The sequence below is a fragment of the Aptenodytes patagonicus genome, chromosome 7 (genome assembly GCF_965638725.1).
Source record: "Aptenodytes patagonicus chromosome 7, bAptPat1.pri.cur, whole genome shotgun sequence".
NCBI lineage: Eukaryota > Metazoa > Chordata > Aves > Sphenisciformes > Spheniscidae > Aptenodytes > Aptenodytes patagonicus.
Genome location: NC_134955.1, coordinates 58,838,730 through 58,854,831, shown reverse-complemented (window position 1 = coordinate 58,854,831; position 16,102 = coordinate 58,838,730). Strand labels below are relative to the sequence as shown.

At 48.8% G+C, this 16,102-nt stretch overlaps 1 protein-coding gene across 4 annotated transcripts in view; it reads left to right on the top strand.

Annotated features, from left to right (window-relative positions):
* The first annotated feature begins 261 nt into the window (after positions 1 to 261).
* The window catches only part of BCL11B (BCL11 transcription factor B), a 92,955-nt gene continuing 77,114 nt past the window's right edge, over positions 262 to 16,102 (top strand). For 2 of the 4 annotated variants that reach the window (XM_076345413.1, XM_076345411.1), the window contains exons 1-2: positions 262 to 1,414; positions 15,056 to 15,421. In XM_076345413.1, the coding sequence (XP_076201528.1) occupies positions 1,357 to 1,414; positions 15,056 to 15,421 (424 nt within the window). In that variant the 5' untranslated portion in view covers positions 262 to 1,356. Of the gene's footprint in view, positions 1,415 to 15,052; positions 15,422 to 16,102 lie in introns of all 4 variants that reach the window. The other 2 variants (XM_076345412.1, XM_076345410.1) reach the window with 1 other exon arrangement.

The following is a 16,102-nucleotide window of genomic DNA, read 5'->3' as shown; positions in this document are numbered from 1 at the left end:
CGGGCAGCGCGCCGCAGCCTCCCGCCCGCGCCTCCCTCGGCCGCCGGCCGCGGAGCCCGGCGCGGCGCAGCGCGGCCCCCGGCAGCCGCCCCCGCCCCGAGCGCGGCCGGGCCGCCCCGCCGCCCCCGCCCGAGCCGCCCCCGCTGCGGCCGGCGCCGGGCTCGGGGAAGTTTGGCCGTGCGTGAGGATGCGGATTTATTCCTTCCACCCCCCCCCCCTCCCCCTTCGCTGCCGGCACTCCGCGTACCCGAGAAAGCGGCGCTGCACAAAGCCCGGAGCGGCTCCCGAGCCCTGCATGTGCTTTAGTTTGTGTGCGAGTGTGTGTGTGTGTGTGTGCGCGCGAGTGCGGGTGTGTGCGGTGTGTGCGAGTGGCGTTTCTTGTTCTCTTGCAGGGTACAATGTTAAAAAGCCACCGCTAGTCGCCCCCAGTGCTCCTACTCTCTGGGTCTTTTTGTCTCTAGTGCAGATTAAACGTCACGTCCGCACTTGAACTTGAATTTTATCCCATTGTACAGAGGCAGCCCCAGCCATAGAGAGACAGAGCGCTCCCAGAGAACCAGGACTCCGCCATCTTCACATTGCAATATATAATAGTAATAGCCAGCACCAGCCCAGCTGCACTGGGGGCTTCCTTCCTTCCAGTCCCAGTGCCAGGCGAGGGGGGAAGAGTGCAAAGTGGTGCAGGAGCACTGGCAATCCAAAAGCACCAGGGCAAAGCAGTGCCACTTGAACTGGGAAAGAGGAGACACAGTTTTGGCTACCCCGTTTCAAAAAAATTCTCTCTATATATCTACCCAGCAAGGGTCAATCTCTGAAAAACATTTTTTTTTGGCAATTTTTTGTGTGTGTGGGCAATCCCAATTCTAGTACTTTTTTTTTATATTCCTGCTTTTTTTTCTTTTTAAAATTTTTTTTTTTTTTTTTTTTTTTACCCTCCTGGTGGAAAAGCGCACTTGCCAATTTGCCAAGCACTCTGGAAAGAGGGAAAGAGAAAAGTGTCACTGGCGGTGCATATCCTCCTAAGTTCAAGAAGAGATCTGGAAGTCCAAGTGGCAGAAGCAGTGGAGAAAAGACAGTGTGTGAAAGAGAAAGAGAAAAAAGAGCGAGAAAGAGCTTTTCCTGATGATGATGATGATGATTTTTAATTGAGAGGGGATTCCATCCAGTGCACCACAGCAGCAACAAAAAGGAGGCTTTTTTTTTCTTTTTAAATTTTTTTTTTTTGAAAGAAGAAGAACTCGATAAAGAAGAAGAAGAAGAAAGAGGAAAAAAAAAAGAGGAGGAGGATCGCCCCCCCAACACATCCCCCCAAACCAGTGCAGCTCTCCAGGCGATGCCAGTGTAAATGCCAGGGCAATGTCCCGTCGCAAGCAGGGAAACCCGCAGCACTTGTCACAAAGAGAGATTATCACACGTAAGTTTGAACTTGGAACCAGACCGAGCCGAAATCGAAGAGCAAAATTAGGGAAGGGGAGGAAGCGGGGGGGGGGGGGGGGGGGGGGAGACTCCAGGAGCAACCAAAGCTGGTAAATGACTTCAGAGAGAGGGAGAGGAGAAGGGAATTAAAGAGGGGAGGGGGGTGTGTGGCTAGGGGGGATGGGCTGGGGGTGGAGGGGGGGAGAAGCCCGAAGTTTGCTGTGCGTTTTTGCAGCGGTGCGGAGGTGAGGCGGGCAGGCAGGCGGCGTGGAGCGGGGAAGGCGCTGCCGGCGGGGAGAGCGCGGCGCGGCGCGGGGCTCCCCCGGGGAGCGGGTGCGTGTGCGGGGGGCGGCGGAGCGGGGCGCGCCGCTCCGGGCCGGGCCACCCCGCCGGGGCCTCGCCGCTCGCCCCCGGCCCCGCTCCTCGTTCCCCGCTCCGGGGGCAGCGCGGGGCGGTGGGAAAAGTTGGCCGAGCGCCTTGCCTCGGCATGACGGCCGGGCCGGGGGGGGGGGCGATCAAGGTGGGCAGCGAGGCGGGGAGAAAAGCGGAGCGGCCCGGGGGGGACTTAACGGGAAGCACATGGAGGCGGTGGGCCGGACGGGGCAGCGCGGGCCGGCAGCGGCGGGCGCCGAGCCCCCCGGCGCGGGGACGCGGGGCAGGTAGATGGGCAGGCTGCACCCTGCCCGCCCCAGGTGCATCGCCGGCGGGGGGAGATAACTCTCCTCCAAAGCGGGGAGGGGGGAAGGCAGGATCAGTTCGGTTGGGGCTAGAGGCAGGGCAGGGGCTGCAGAGGGGTCGGGGGCGGGCGGGGGTGTCTGTCGGTGGCGGGGGGCGCGGGGAGAGCCGAAGCGGGGACGCGGCTGGAGGGCAGGAAATGCGGGCCGGGCAGCGGCACCGGCTCGGGTGCCGGGGCAGGAGCGGAGGCTGCACTTTGCCGAAGCGCCCATTGTGAAATGAAAACACAAACATACCCCCCCCCCCAAAAAAAAAAAAAAGGGGGAAGGAAACGATAAAGCGGGGGGAGGGAAGGAGGCCCCCCCCCGCCCCCCCCAAGTTTCAGCATCCCCCCTCCTCCCCGTTCCCATTCCTAAAGCCCCGGGAGAGGGGCAAGCGCCTGCAGGCAGAGTCGGGGGCAGGTCCCCGCGCCGGGCGCCCCGCTCCGCTGCTCCGCTGCTCCCCTGCTCCGCCGCTCCCGTCCCCGCGGGGCTTCTGCCGCGGGGGTGTGTGTGTGGGGGGGCGCCTCCCGCGGCGCGGGGCCCCCAGCGCTCCCCGCTGCTCCGCCGCCACCGGGGCACGGGGGGGGGGGGGTGTCAGGGGTCCCCCCATTTCCCTCCTATAGCATCGGACCCGTTTGGGGGGGGCTGGTAGAAAATGCCCGGCGCGCCGTGGGGAGGTTTGGGGGGCGGAGGCCGGGATGGGGTCCCGCACCCCGCCGGCAAGGCCGGCCGGACGCTTCCCCCCCCTCCCCAAGACGAGTCCGCAAGTTGCTGTGCTGCGGGGGGGCGGCGGCGCGCACGGAGCCAGCCCGGGGCTGAGCCTGAGCCGCGGCGGATCCGAATATTTATGTTGAGATTTTAAAGAATTTAAATAAATAAATAAAATATTCCCCCGGCTTCTCTCCCCTCCCCTGAAAGCCAAGAATAGGAGCCATCTGCCAAGAGCATTTGGTGCTTGCGAGCTCCTCTCTTTCTTTGTTACCGGTGATAAATTTCTGTTTGTAAGATTTCCTTGGGAATCAAGATATATATGTGTATATAATTTTTCCATCTCCTGTGAGATTTTTTTTCTTTTCGTAGCGGAGGGTTGTAGGGGGACAGTTCGGGTCCCGAAATTTCAATTTCTTTCGCTCTGTCTTTTCCTTTTTTCTTTTTTTTTTGGTGTGCGCCTGTATTTTTTAACCCGTTCCTCCTTCCTCTCCCCCCCCGCCCCCCAGCCCATCAGCTGGTGGAACACAAATGAAGATGCATCTGGTGTTCAGCTCTTTCTGGGGGGGTTGTTTTTAATTCATTGTTATTTTGGAGTCAGATTTGCATCACCATAAAAGGTGGATTCCCCCCCTCCTCCTCAACTCCCTCCCCTTCGTTAATTGCATTTTTGTTTTTAACCATCCGGTTTGGAAAATGCGTTTCCCTTTTTTGTTGGTGTCTTCTTAATTTTTTTCCATTTTTAATTTTTTTTTTTTTTAAGAAAATGCATCAACAATCTAACCCCTCTAAATCGCCCTGTGCAGTTTCTCCCACTTCTTTTCTGTCTCAGTTGCGAGGAGATGTGGGGTGTTGAAAGGGGATGTGCGGAAAATCTGGTTTGTTGCGCACGTCTGAATTTGTTTAAAGGGGTGAAACATTTCTTTTCTCGCTGCTGTTGCTGCTGGGGGGGGAGGTGGGGTGGAGAAGAGAGCCAGGTAGGTTTGTTCTTCCAATTTGATCTCCTTTTCTGATCGCTTTACTTGAAAGTAAATAATGAGGCAGGAGAGCATTAAAAGGTGCCGAGGAGCTGCGTGTACAATGGGTTTAGCGGGGAGGCTGGGGAGGAATGGAGAGCAGAGCGGTACGCAGCTTCCCTCCCTCCCCTCTTGTATTTATCTATCTCTCCATCCTGAGGAAGCTGGCGGAGAAATCTGGCTGCATACTGAACAGTGGCAGAAAAAAATGAAGGTATCCAGGGGAGGAGAGGGTGGGAGCCGGGGGGGGCTGCGGCTGGGGCTGGGGTTGGGGCTGGGGGGAGCAGGAAGCGCAGGCATTTCAGCGCACAGGCGCTGAGCCTCAGCTGCAGGCTTGCAGGAGGGGGGTTTCGCAATCCCCGCACTCCTCGGGAAGGTGTCATTCGTGGGGGAAAAGCAGCCGGGGAGACTGTCCTCTGCAAGGGGGAGTTTAGAAAGTAGCGGGCAACGGAATGGGAAACCAGAACACTTACAACAAGATAAAGCCGACCCCAAGCCAAGCCCCCAAAGCCGGGATGAATTGATACTGTTTTCTGAAATCTTGCATTTATGTCGTGTTTAGCTTGGTCTTCCCCCCCCACCCCGGTCTCTCTCTCTCTCTCTCCCTTTTTGGCATCTGTCAGGAGAGTTGCATTTCAGGATGGATTGGAGGTCTGTGCCAGGCAAGGAAAGAGAGATTGGGAGAGAGATGGGAGGGGAGAGAGGGAGAGAAGGGTTTTCTGACACTGCTCAGCTGGAGTTTATTGGGTTTCATGCTCTTGGTGTTCAGAGAAACGTTTAGATCCTGAGTGTAAGACAAACAAACAAACACAAAAAGCAGAGAGGCTGCAACGTAGTTGTGCTCCAGAGTTGCAGCGTCTCATTAGCACAGTGGTTTTTAAGACTGCAAAACGGAGTGGCCTGTTTGTCCTTGCCAGGCTCACCCAGGCAGCCTTGTAACGGATGCATGTGCAGGACAAAAAGAGGGGAAACACATGGAGAGAAAAGAGCAGCTCTGGACCTTTCTTCAGTGGTGGTGGACAGAACAAACTTGGTAGCTGAGCTCACTTGGGTGGACAAAGCAAAAGAGGCGATTATGTAGAGAAGAGGAGGCTGAGCTGTTGAGCTGCTCTGTGCAAAGAAACGTTATTTTGGTTTGATTCAAATTGCTGATTTTCCAGCTTAAGATCTTCTTTTTTTAACTTGAGAAATCTGTTTTCAAACTAGCCCTGCATTTTGCATTTGAAGGAAATGTGAAAGGCGAGAGCCTGTGAAAAGCTCGGTGATAGCAGTTCTGCAGAAGGCGGCAAAGCAAGAACATTTCTGTAGAGCAGCAGCAAAGATTGGGAGGGAAAGGCACAGTAAAATCACACAATTCCAGGTAGAGAGCCAGGTTTCCCAAGGAGGGTCTTCAGTACCTGGTCAACAGGTTCCCTAGGAAGAGTAATAATTTCCTTTATTGCTTTGTATTTGTACGTAGTAATTAAAAATAATAATTTAAAAAACACAATTTTTTGCATGTCAAAGTTTAGCAAATTGCTTCAAGGAGCTTCTCTTAAAATGCATTTAGATTTAGTGCAATTAATGCACTTTTTCCTACAGAAAAAAACCCACACCAATGTAATCAACTCTAATACAATGTAAGCTGTGACTGAAGAATTAGAGAGGAAATTATTATTATTTTGGAGATGGCTGATTTTTTCATAATACCCACATAGTTGTGCACAGAAAACGTGCTTTTAAAAGACATTACATGTGTTAGCTTTAAATAGGACAGGGGACAAAAAAAAGGCTGTGTGCTGTCGACTTCCAGGTTGCCGTTCATTTGAATATATTTGTACTGGACTTACAAGACTAAAAAAAATACTGGCATGTTTTCATAGTTTCTGATCTTTTAAAATATTTTTAAAAACTGGTGCAGGGTGACTAGATTGTGGATCTAGGTTGTTTCGTCCTTTTTGACTGATGTGCTCAATGGCTTTAATAGATGTACAACGGGTGAGAAATAATTTTGCATTTTTTTGCTGGTCGGCAGATGCAGAGCATATTTTGTCAGGCTTATTTAAATATTGAGAAATAAAAGTCTTCAAGATTCTACAACCTGGCTGCCTTTAATAGGAATGGTTGGAGCCCTCGTCTTGCGCAAAATGTATGTTTCTCTGCAGAACAAAGGGTTGTCTTGTGACATATTTGACAATAATTATGACTTAGAGGAGTGTGCGCTCGTAGAAGTAGTACAAATTATTGATATCAGTTACCGACTTCGGTTGACACCTCTTCAGCGGCTCTTCCCGGGGCTGAGCTTGCTGCTAGCAAATCTTTGCCCTTACAAAATGCCTCGCACGAGACTTTTGCTTCTCTTTCACATTTTCTACCTGGATTGCTTCGCGCTCTGTGGTGTTTGTTGATGGAAAATACGTTCCAAAATAAACTTCGCTGGCTTTTTCAGTTGCCTCGCAAGCCTGCCTTGTGCCCCCGGCTGCAAGTGGCGGGTGTTGACGACTAGGGGGAGCTCATAGCCTGTGTCATGGCAGGGATGGCTCCGGCCCTGCCGGCGCGGCTGCTTGGGATGCTCTACCCTAGGAAATAACAGCCGCGGCTCAGGCGGTTTAACGTTGCTGCAAAATGTTTTCAGTGTAAAGTTGTACTATTGATTTTCATGCGAAGATCTATACAGCGCTAGCGGAGAGGGGCTGTGAGCAAGACAAATCTATTTTTAGCTAAATCACGGCTGATTAATTGCTTCAGGAGGACAGGCGTTTTTAATTAAAATTAGTTTTTAACAATGCCTTTCATTGTCAACATACAATGTTTAAATTCTCAATTCGTTGTTGTCAGATAGCGATCGGGGTAATGATACCTGTACATGAGCGAGTCTCTGTGCGTGGGGGGGGAAAACCCACGGAGATCCGTTTGTTTGTTCCAATGGATGTAAAAACACAGAGCGAGGAAGCTGGAGTTCTAGAAGAAGGTGTGTACAGCAATAAAGCAGACATACACGTACATAATTTGGCGTTGATTACATGTCAGAAAGCCACATGTATCCCTGTCGAGAGGATTTGATATTAGATAGTTTACCGTACTTTGATCCTCAGGTCCCTACAGCAAAAAATCTGCAGTTCCTGCAAATGAAAATAAGCATTTTTTTTTTTTCTAGAGAAATAAACACAAAATCACATCAGTAGAAGTTGCTGCTGAGAGCTCACAGGCTGCTCTGCTGGGCTTGTGCTGTTCTCTGCTGCAGTCGGCTTGCGCATCGTGGACGGACTTTAGCGGGACGCTTTCTTGCCCAAACATATAATTTTGTGACATACACACGGGAAGCTTTGATCAGTTATTTCACCCAACCTGAGAAATTCATCAAGTTATGGTATTGTTAACATAACACAAGCGTTTTCTTATTTTTAGGGCGCAATATGTGGATGGAGGTTATCCCGTGATAGGAAAGCGCGCTTTATTCTAACCTGAAAGAGAAGTAAATTAAGTCAGACAAAAGATCAGGGCTGTCATCAGCTGTACAAAAACCCTTCACTCTTGGGTAGAGAGGGCCAGCAATTTGTCTGATGATTTCTCTACTTCATTTAATGTTTGAATCGAGCTAGTTGGAAGCATATAGACAGCAGCCACCTCGTTTAACAGACTGGTAAGCTGAAAAGCACAGTGCCTGGGCCGCTGATGGTGCTAGTGTTCCCCAGCCACGGGGAAGACCTTTCCTTCTCCCCTCCTGAATCCTCAAACTTCACTGATTGTGGCTTTCCTTCCATTCCATCACTGTTAACTTTTACCAAGCGAAACAACGATCCCCCTCTCCTCCTCCCCGTCGCCTCTGCCTACCCAGCGCATACACACCCACGCTCCCCTTCCTCCCGCTCCCTCCTCTGCCTCCCACCCGTCCCACTCCCCCAGGATGAAACCTGGTTGAAAAGTCTCCCCGCGGAGACCTGCTACTCCAAAATGGCTCTCCGTCTCCTCGCCAGAGCATTTCCTTCTTTTTGGTTGCAGTTCGGTTTCTCCAGGGTTGTGTTGCAGTTGTCTGTTGAATTTGGTCTCCCCTTGGTAGCCTCCAGGGAAAGCACGCGGAAAAATAGACGGGGGCTGGGGGTTACCGCCTGCTTTAAAGTTAGCGATACTGTAGAAGCGCTTGGTGAAGCATCAGTATTGGCTGTAGACGGATTTATACACATGTATCTTTTTAACGAGGGAGGGAAAAGACATCAATAACTGTGTGCATTGATAAATGCGTGATTCATTCAGCTGCTCTTACTACAGCACCTTCCTCTCTCGTGTTTATTTACTTTCTTAAAATGTATCTGGGCAGGCTGCACACCATTCCTCGGCACCCACTGTTACAGCCTCAGAGGCAGTTGTGTGTTCAGCTCCTGAACATCAGTTAAATTTGCTTGCTGTCTGCCCTCCCTCCCGAAAAGCTGTTGCTTGCTCGGTAGTGTAGACCCTTGCTGGAGCTTTAAGTAGCAGCTTCTTTTTTTTTTTTTTTTTCCAAAGGATATATAAAAAATGCCTAAAGCAGGCTATTCGAAAGCAAATTAAAGCAGAGGGACACACTTCATGCGTTGCAGGCACGCGCCAGTAGAAGGGGGTTAGAAGAATATCATCATTTTACTGGCAAAAGTGACACCAGATCGGGGATTTGATTAATGGTGCAGCATTCACAGGGACTCGGTTCTGTATTTTTGACATATGCAAGTCTTTTGTGTAGTTGCCTCAGTGCAAGAAATTCCTTTTTTTTTTTCCTGGAGCAGCTGATAATTTGTGTGTGTGCTGGATATGCCCAAGGTACTTTCCAAAGACTAAGCACTAGACAGCACAGTATAAAAAAGGAATCCAAAGTTAAGGGAGAGGAAAAAAACACACTGGTTTACTTAACTTTTTTATGACCCCTTTTACTAAGCCACTGGAAGAAGCCATAAATTTGCTGAATGTTATAATGAATATGCTTCAATGAAAGTAAAAAAAAAAGGCTTAAGAAAATTGTATATGAGCAACAGTGTGCCATACACAATTGAGAAACACAGTCTCTTTTGAGCATGATATTTAAGAAAAGAACAGAGCTGTTGTGTGTTTAATACATGTTCAAAACTAATTACTTAAATTTGATCATGCCTTTTAAATCCTTGGGTAAGAATCTGTTCTTCCAATATCCTTTTCTACGCCAGTTAAAAGCCTGTACCCAAATACTGCTCCTTCTCCTTTTGTGGCACCGAGCGTTCCTTTCTCTCCTTGGTTGTCGTTGAGTTTTAAATAAAACAAATGTATTCACTGGGGAACAAAGAATGCTTTTATATCACATCATCACATCCCATTTTATCTGCGGAGATTTACAGCTTCTGCAGTCTATAGAATAGCCTATGCATTTTCTGCTCTCAAAAGCAGTAAATATTTTTTTATGAACATATAGTTTACTTAAGAAGAGACACGCCACTCCCTTCTTTAACACTGTACATAGTTTCTGATGAAATAACATCTGACAAGTGTTGGAGATTCGTGCAGATCCTTGGATATTCTTGGCTTTTGTTCTGTTTGGGTCCGGCGTGGTTATTGTGTTATTTTCCTTCTTCTTTTCCCTAAACCCTGACGCGTTGCCTGGCTCTTTGTGGCGGTGCTTGGGCTTGCTCCGTCTCAGGTGTGTGCAGAGGGTTAAACTGCTTTCTGAGAGATTCGGGCTACTTCTGCAAAAGGTGCCTGATGTACCGGCGTTGCAGGAGAGTCCTCTAACTCACAGATGTGCGTGGGGCTTGCTAAGGCATTGGAGGAAAACAGGTTATTTCCCTCCACCCTCCCTCCACCGCTGGGTCCCGGTCCCCTTGCTGTCGGTACCCAGCGGGGGCGGCTTGGTGGGCTGTGCTGGGGCGGTGGGCTCCATCCTGCTGCTGCAGGCAGGTGTCAGTGGCCAGCCTGCCCCGGCCACCACCACCCCGCCGTACGGTGCTGCTGTCTGGCACGCGGGGCCGGCGGGCTGGAGCGTGGCAGCGGATGACGGGACGGCGGCGGCTCGGCAGCTGCACCGGGGCCACGCACGGCGCGGCGGAGGTTCTCCACTGCTCTGGCTGCCTTTGTGCACTTTGCACATGCCTGAGAGTCGCTCGGAAAGTAAGGCAGAGCTGCAGGCCCCTGTGTTTCTGGGACTTCCCGATCAAGTTGCCTCTTTCGGCCATCTCATCCTCAGACTTTTATTTAAAAAAATATAAAATACTCTGAACAATTGTTTTTTGGTCCTCAGAAAAATTAAAAATTGATGGCAGATAAGCGGTGCCTAGTACCGCTGAGTGTGATGCTGATGCAATATGTAGGCATAAGCTCAACTCTGCACCTTGCAGCTGCAGGGAGCTGCAGGGAGGCTCTGAAAACAGGTTATTGATAAACTTCGACGGCGAGAAGCCGCGTCACCCGCTTTAAGCAGTGTTAGTCTTTGTGCAGCAAGGATCCTGACATCGATCTCGGCGATAACCCAGCTAGAGAGCGTGTGATCCGAGCTGTTTCCGTTAAGCGTGTTGATGTTACAGTAAATGTGACATGTGGGTGTTGATTGAAGGGACATCATTTTCAGGCCTGCTTTGGGCCAACACCCTGAAAAGCGAGTCACTTCTTTGTGCTCGCTCTCCAACTAGGCTGAGCTCTTTCTGGATGTGCCTTCAAAACAGCAGTGACTGTGTGCGGAGAACAGCATGCTCGGTGCGCTGCGGCATGCTTGTGGGAGGCTTCCCGTGCCTGGGCGCCAGGAGCTGTGGCCCCATGGCAGATCCCAGGCAGGCCCAGCTCGTCCCAGAGTTGGCTGGCCCCTGGGGTAGCCTGTGCTTCGCCCCCCAGGTGGGCACAAGGGTGGGCAGTGGCTGCAGTGGGGTGCTGGGGCAGGCAGGGCACCCACCCACCATCTGCAGTGAAGGCACTGGCAGCACTCGCCTTAACCCTCCCGTTATCGATCTGTGCAGAAACCAACTGCGGAGGGGAGGTTTCACACGCAATGCTTTGGCCCGGCACCAAACTGATCCCTCTTCCCCCTTTCTCTGCCTCCTTTTGATACGGCGGGACGGGAAAAATAGGGAAGACAATAGGTTGGCAACTTTCAGATGCCTTCTTACCTTGGTTCTGCAGTGCAAAAAAAATACAAGAAAATAAATTACTGCTGCCTGGACCCAGCCTTATGTAAACCCCGTGAACAAGGATCCACGGTTTTGTCTTTAGAGGCCTTGGAAATGATTTTTGGTACCACAGTCTTTTTCACTATTAGTGGGTACGATTTTGAGACATCTGACAGGCAGAAAGTAGGTAGCATGCGCATTTGCTTTAATACTGGGCATGAGAGTATTGTTTGCATGGGGCACATATGCTCTAATGATGTCACCACGCCTAAGCAGGAGCGCTGGTGGTTTTGCGACGGTGCCGCTATGGAATTAAGGAGTTTGTCCACTGTATTTTGGCATGCTAGGCAGCCAAAGAGCTTGGAGGTGCTGCTTAGAGTCCAGCCAGCAAGTGTAATGCTTTTCAAAGTAAAGCAAATGATTTAGATTGTCCAGCTGCATTAATTTCATGAAGCCATTGGATAACAATGGTGTCACTCACGTCCCCATAGATAGCTCACGTCCCTGACTCGCTGTGCTCCCTCGGCAGGCAATGCCAAGGCAATCCTTTTTGGAGGAATCTCTGGGTGCAGGGAAAATGCCGGGCACACCTTAACACACCTGGAAGAACCAGGGCACGAGTCCTGGCTGGAAATAGCTCGTTTGCATTTTTTTTTCCTTTTCCCACGTAAGGGAGATGAGATGTTTTCCATTCTCCTTTTTTGTGTGGCTTGATTTTTCCTTCTTTAAAAAAAAAATTAATTAATTTTAAATAAATACTTGCGAGGAAACACCCTCCTCCCCCCAAACCCAGCTACCAACAAACAGCAATAAAACCACAGAGTTAAATTCAAATAATATGAAGCGACTCATTTGAAACCCACAGACACAAGTGGAGTCAGAACTTTAGATTGAGACTGGCCTAAGTTGCCCCACTGGTATTAAAGGACTCCTTAAACAGCCAAAGATCTTGGCTGTTGTATTAACCAGGCATGACCTGATGCGTTATGGGCTGGACTTGCAGGCTTTTTTCTCTTTTCCTTTGTGGGTTTTAAATCTCTCCTGTAATATTACTTGAATGTAGGTTTTTAATGGCTTAATTGAGTTGTCAATAGGAAGCCTTTTTTTTTTATTCCAAGTAAAAAAAAAAAGCAAATTGACGTGGATAAAATGCATGTGAAGATCTACTCAGTATTTTGTTTTTCATTCTTTTATGTCTGTTTTCCACATCCCGAATAAGGGGATGTAATATAGCTTCTGCATTGTTGGGTGTACGGCTGGTCTCATGCTTGATGATTTATTAAGCTCAAATCAGAAATAGAGTCGAGTAAAAAAAATCTTTTGATAGTTTGAAACCCAATTACTACTGATCATGAGGGCTCGGCGTACCAAGAAAACGAAAAGCTGATTTTCGGTAATGTGACGACTGCCAAAATACGAAGGAATACCAGATGTTATTTTTAAAAAGTGCCATTGCAGAGTCCTTGGAAAGAGAGAGTGAGCGAGTGTAAGTGAATAGGCATATGTGGATTTAACTAATATTCAAATGAAGTGTAGAACTGAAAAGAAAGAATTCGCAACAGTTTAGCTGTTTAAAACCTCCTTTATGTTTCCACAGACGCCTGGTCAGGACTCTTATCAAACGTAGCAGTTTTGCTACGTTTTCTGAAGAGCACAATTTAAATAGCAGGCAAAAAAACCCCCAAAACCTCACGCCAAAAAGATAATAAAGTTGAGATCCGTGCTTTTCTTTTTGTTTGTTATATATATATATAAATGCCAAAATTCATCCTTTGTAATTTGAGAGACAGACTTTAATCTGAAGGCTTTACAGGAATGTTAGGTGAAACTAGTAACAAACATTTTCCCCCCCTGCCACCTTTTTTCCTTACGACCCTTGGTTCAGTTCCTGTTTTCGTGTTGTCTTTTCCAGCTCTTTGTCCCATCTCCCGCGTGTGTATCTGCGTGCCTGTGTGTGCCTCTGTGTGTGGGTTTTTTTTTTTTTTAATATTTTGACACTCTGCTCCCCCTTAATAGGAATTCTTCCTAGAAATAGCACGCACATTTCTAAAGGACCCTTTTCACAGTCCTTTTCTTTTGGCTCTAAAATGATGTATATGTAATTGGTAATTAAAGGTGCAAGCTCTCTTCAATATAAACAATATTGCTCAATGTTAGATCATTAAAGGGAACCGCAGTACTAAATAATTACCTTTTGCATCATGACACACTGTTCGCAGGCATCCGCTCCCTTCCCAGCAGTCCCTGTTCAGCGCAGGGTTATGGTTACATTTTCACTAAGGCAAGGAGGCATCTTTTCATGACATAAATTGGTGAATTAATTACATAGTGTTGTCTTCAAACTCCTTTTAAACTTAGATTAAGGGGAAAAAGGTAATTAATGGTTTTCAGAACGAGTATTGTGCTGTGTGTTTGGTAAGCTTGGTGTGAGTTAGGAAACCAAAGCCTTCCTGTGCCCATCGTCCGCTCCAGCAGGATGGTCCGTGCTCGGGCACTTCTCTGGGGTCCCAGTCCTTTTCCTGCTGCCGCTGGTGCTGCTGCTGCTCTCTGCTTTGCTGTTAGTGAGCTCTGATGCAACTTGTAACACAGCTGGTAGATACACCGATCAATTATTTATTCTGCAAGGCGAAAATGGGGGCAATTCTTTTTCTAAACTGCCTTTTTCAAGGCTCAACCATTTTTGTTGTCAGGTAATACATTTCACCTTCTGCTTCTTGTCCCTTTCCTATGTGGTTTTTTTGCAATTTGGTGAAGAGTGGGACAAAACTCCTTTTATTTTCGGCCAGGAGGAGAATCCAGATCTGGATTATAACATATGTTTATCTCAGTCTCACTTCTTTGAGATATTTGTGTGACTTGCTTTCCCCAGGAAATCCATAAGCAAACCGCTTGGGCTAATAGAGAACATTTTTCCTCTTATTCCTTTAATCCTGATTCGATTAGAGGTCTCACTCGCTGATTTACATACTGTTAGTTCCTCTGTTTTGTTTAGCCCAAATCCTATAGTACTTGCAGAGGCAAAACAGCCTTATGCAAAAGTCAGTGGAAATTTTGCCCGAGTAAAGACCAAGGTTTGTATGATTTGGCAGTTACACAGCAGAAAAAGAGAAAAACCAAAAAACACATTTTGCCCCCAAAAGGGATTGTGATCCATAATTATTTTATAATATAAGAATTATCTCCGAAACACCCATTAAAAATGCACTATGTTTTATTAATTGTGAAATGAGAAGTTACTTATTTCTTAGAAACGGATGCAGGTCACTCAGAAATGTTTTCGCAGTCTTTGGGGGTAATGGTATGAAATCCATCACATCCGTCGGCAAGTTTTAAACAAAAAACTTTTATTAACCTATATAGCAACTGCAGGGGTATTTGACATCAGGAAAATGAGTGGAAGATTTCAGGCTCAGCCAATATTCCAGTATGTTAAATAAGTGCCTTATTCTCTTTTCCACTGTACACACTTTTGAAACCCCTTAACTTTTCATGAGACCGAATCCTGATTACCTTACTCTTGCAAACATTTTGCTGTAGTTCGTGCTAATGGGTGGTCGTTTAACCTTGCCGGTATCTCTGTAATGGGACAAGGTGGTATTAATTTTGTACGCCACGTGGAGCCTGATCCTGCTTGTTTGGAGCACGCAAGCACTTTTTCCCCCTCTCTCTGAAATAGGAGGAGACATTCGGGTGCATAGGATTTGCTGGATGTGGCCTTGGCCAGATGGCTGGGAGATATGGTGGGAATGAGAAGGTGGGATAAAAAGAGAGGAACTATTTCAGAAAGTGACTCGGGGCTTGAACATTTGCAAAATGGCTCTTTGCTGATATCCTTGCAGAGCTGGCAGCAGTGGGAAGGAGCTGTCAGGAAAGCTATGCCAGGTCAGCCTTTCCATTTTGTTTCAGGCAGGCTTGGTTGCAAAATATATTGAAATCATTCTGGGAGAGCAGAAAAGCTGAAAAATAAAAGAAAGATCTAATCAGGCTTGGCTTCTTTGGGGAGGTGGGGGGAGGCTGGGCCTCTTGTGATGCATCCTTCAGAGTCTGTGAACATTCAAAGCAATCTCTTTCTCTTCTTCCCTCGTCCCTTTCCTCCCTCTTTCTCCTTGTCCATGTAAAGCAGAGGCTGACCATGTGGAACCGGCACTCGCCGACGAGGATGAGAGCCTGGCAATAACAGAGCCAGGCGGCATCAGCATCGCCGCAGGCGGGACAGACCCCGACTTGTTAACCTGTGGACAGTGTCAGATGAACTTCCCGCTGGGAGACATCTTGGTTTTTATAGAGCACAAGAGAAAACAGTGCAATGGCACTGGTGGTGCCTGCTATGAAAAGAGCATGGATAAGAGCAGCCCTCCCCCCTCCTCACGCGCCGAGCTCAGGAAAGTGTCAGAGCCAGTGGAAATCGGGATCCAAGTCACACCCGATGAAGAAGACCGTCTTCTCACGCCTACAAAAGGAATTTGCCCCAAGCAGGAGAACATTGCAGGTACAGCATGTTTTACACTCAATCAACTGCCTAGGTAATCTTTTAACGAGAGCCCTCTAGAAAGTGCCATGAAACAGAGGCTTCAATAACAGGTCTTTATAGGAGCCATCAGTCTGGAGGATCCTCATGGCTACCCGGGGCTCAGCAGGGCTGTCCACCCCACATTTAATTCAGTGTAGCTATCTGCGCAGGGCCAGCTCCCAGAGAGACAAGCCTCTTGATCCCCCGGGAGAGCCAAGGCGCAGCCTGTACACATAGGAAAAAGCAGAAAGTTGGGGTCAGAAACCATTTCAGGAGCGTCCTTAAGCAGGTAGCAGTGGCGGAGGGATAGGGGCCTTTGGTGAGATGCTCAGTTCAGTCCAGTTCAGATTCCCTTTGTCACATGCAGACCCACTAGGAAGGACCAAATCTCGACCTCCCTGAAGTCAGTGGAAAAATCTTCCCACTGACTGCAGTGGAAACAAGATTTGTCTGTGAGGGCTAAAGCCGGGGTTCATTAAGTCCTTGCTTGTTCCTTCCGCTGGGGTAGATGTCAGCTTCCTGGTCTGCATTGCTGCCTGTGCTGCCTGTCCTGGGTCCCTGCAGATGGCTGGAGTTGGGTGGGTGACACCTCCGTTCACATGCACGCCCCAAATGGGGCTTTTGAATGAAGAGACAAGAGCACAGGCTGGCCTGGGTGAG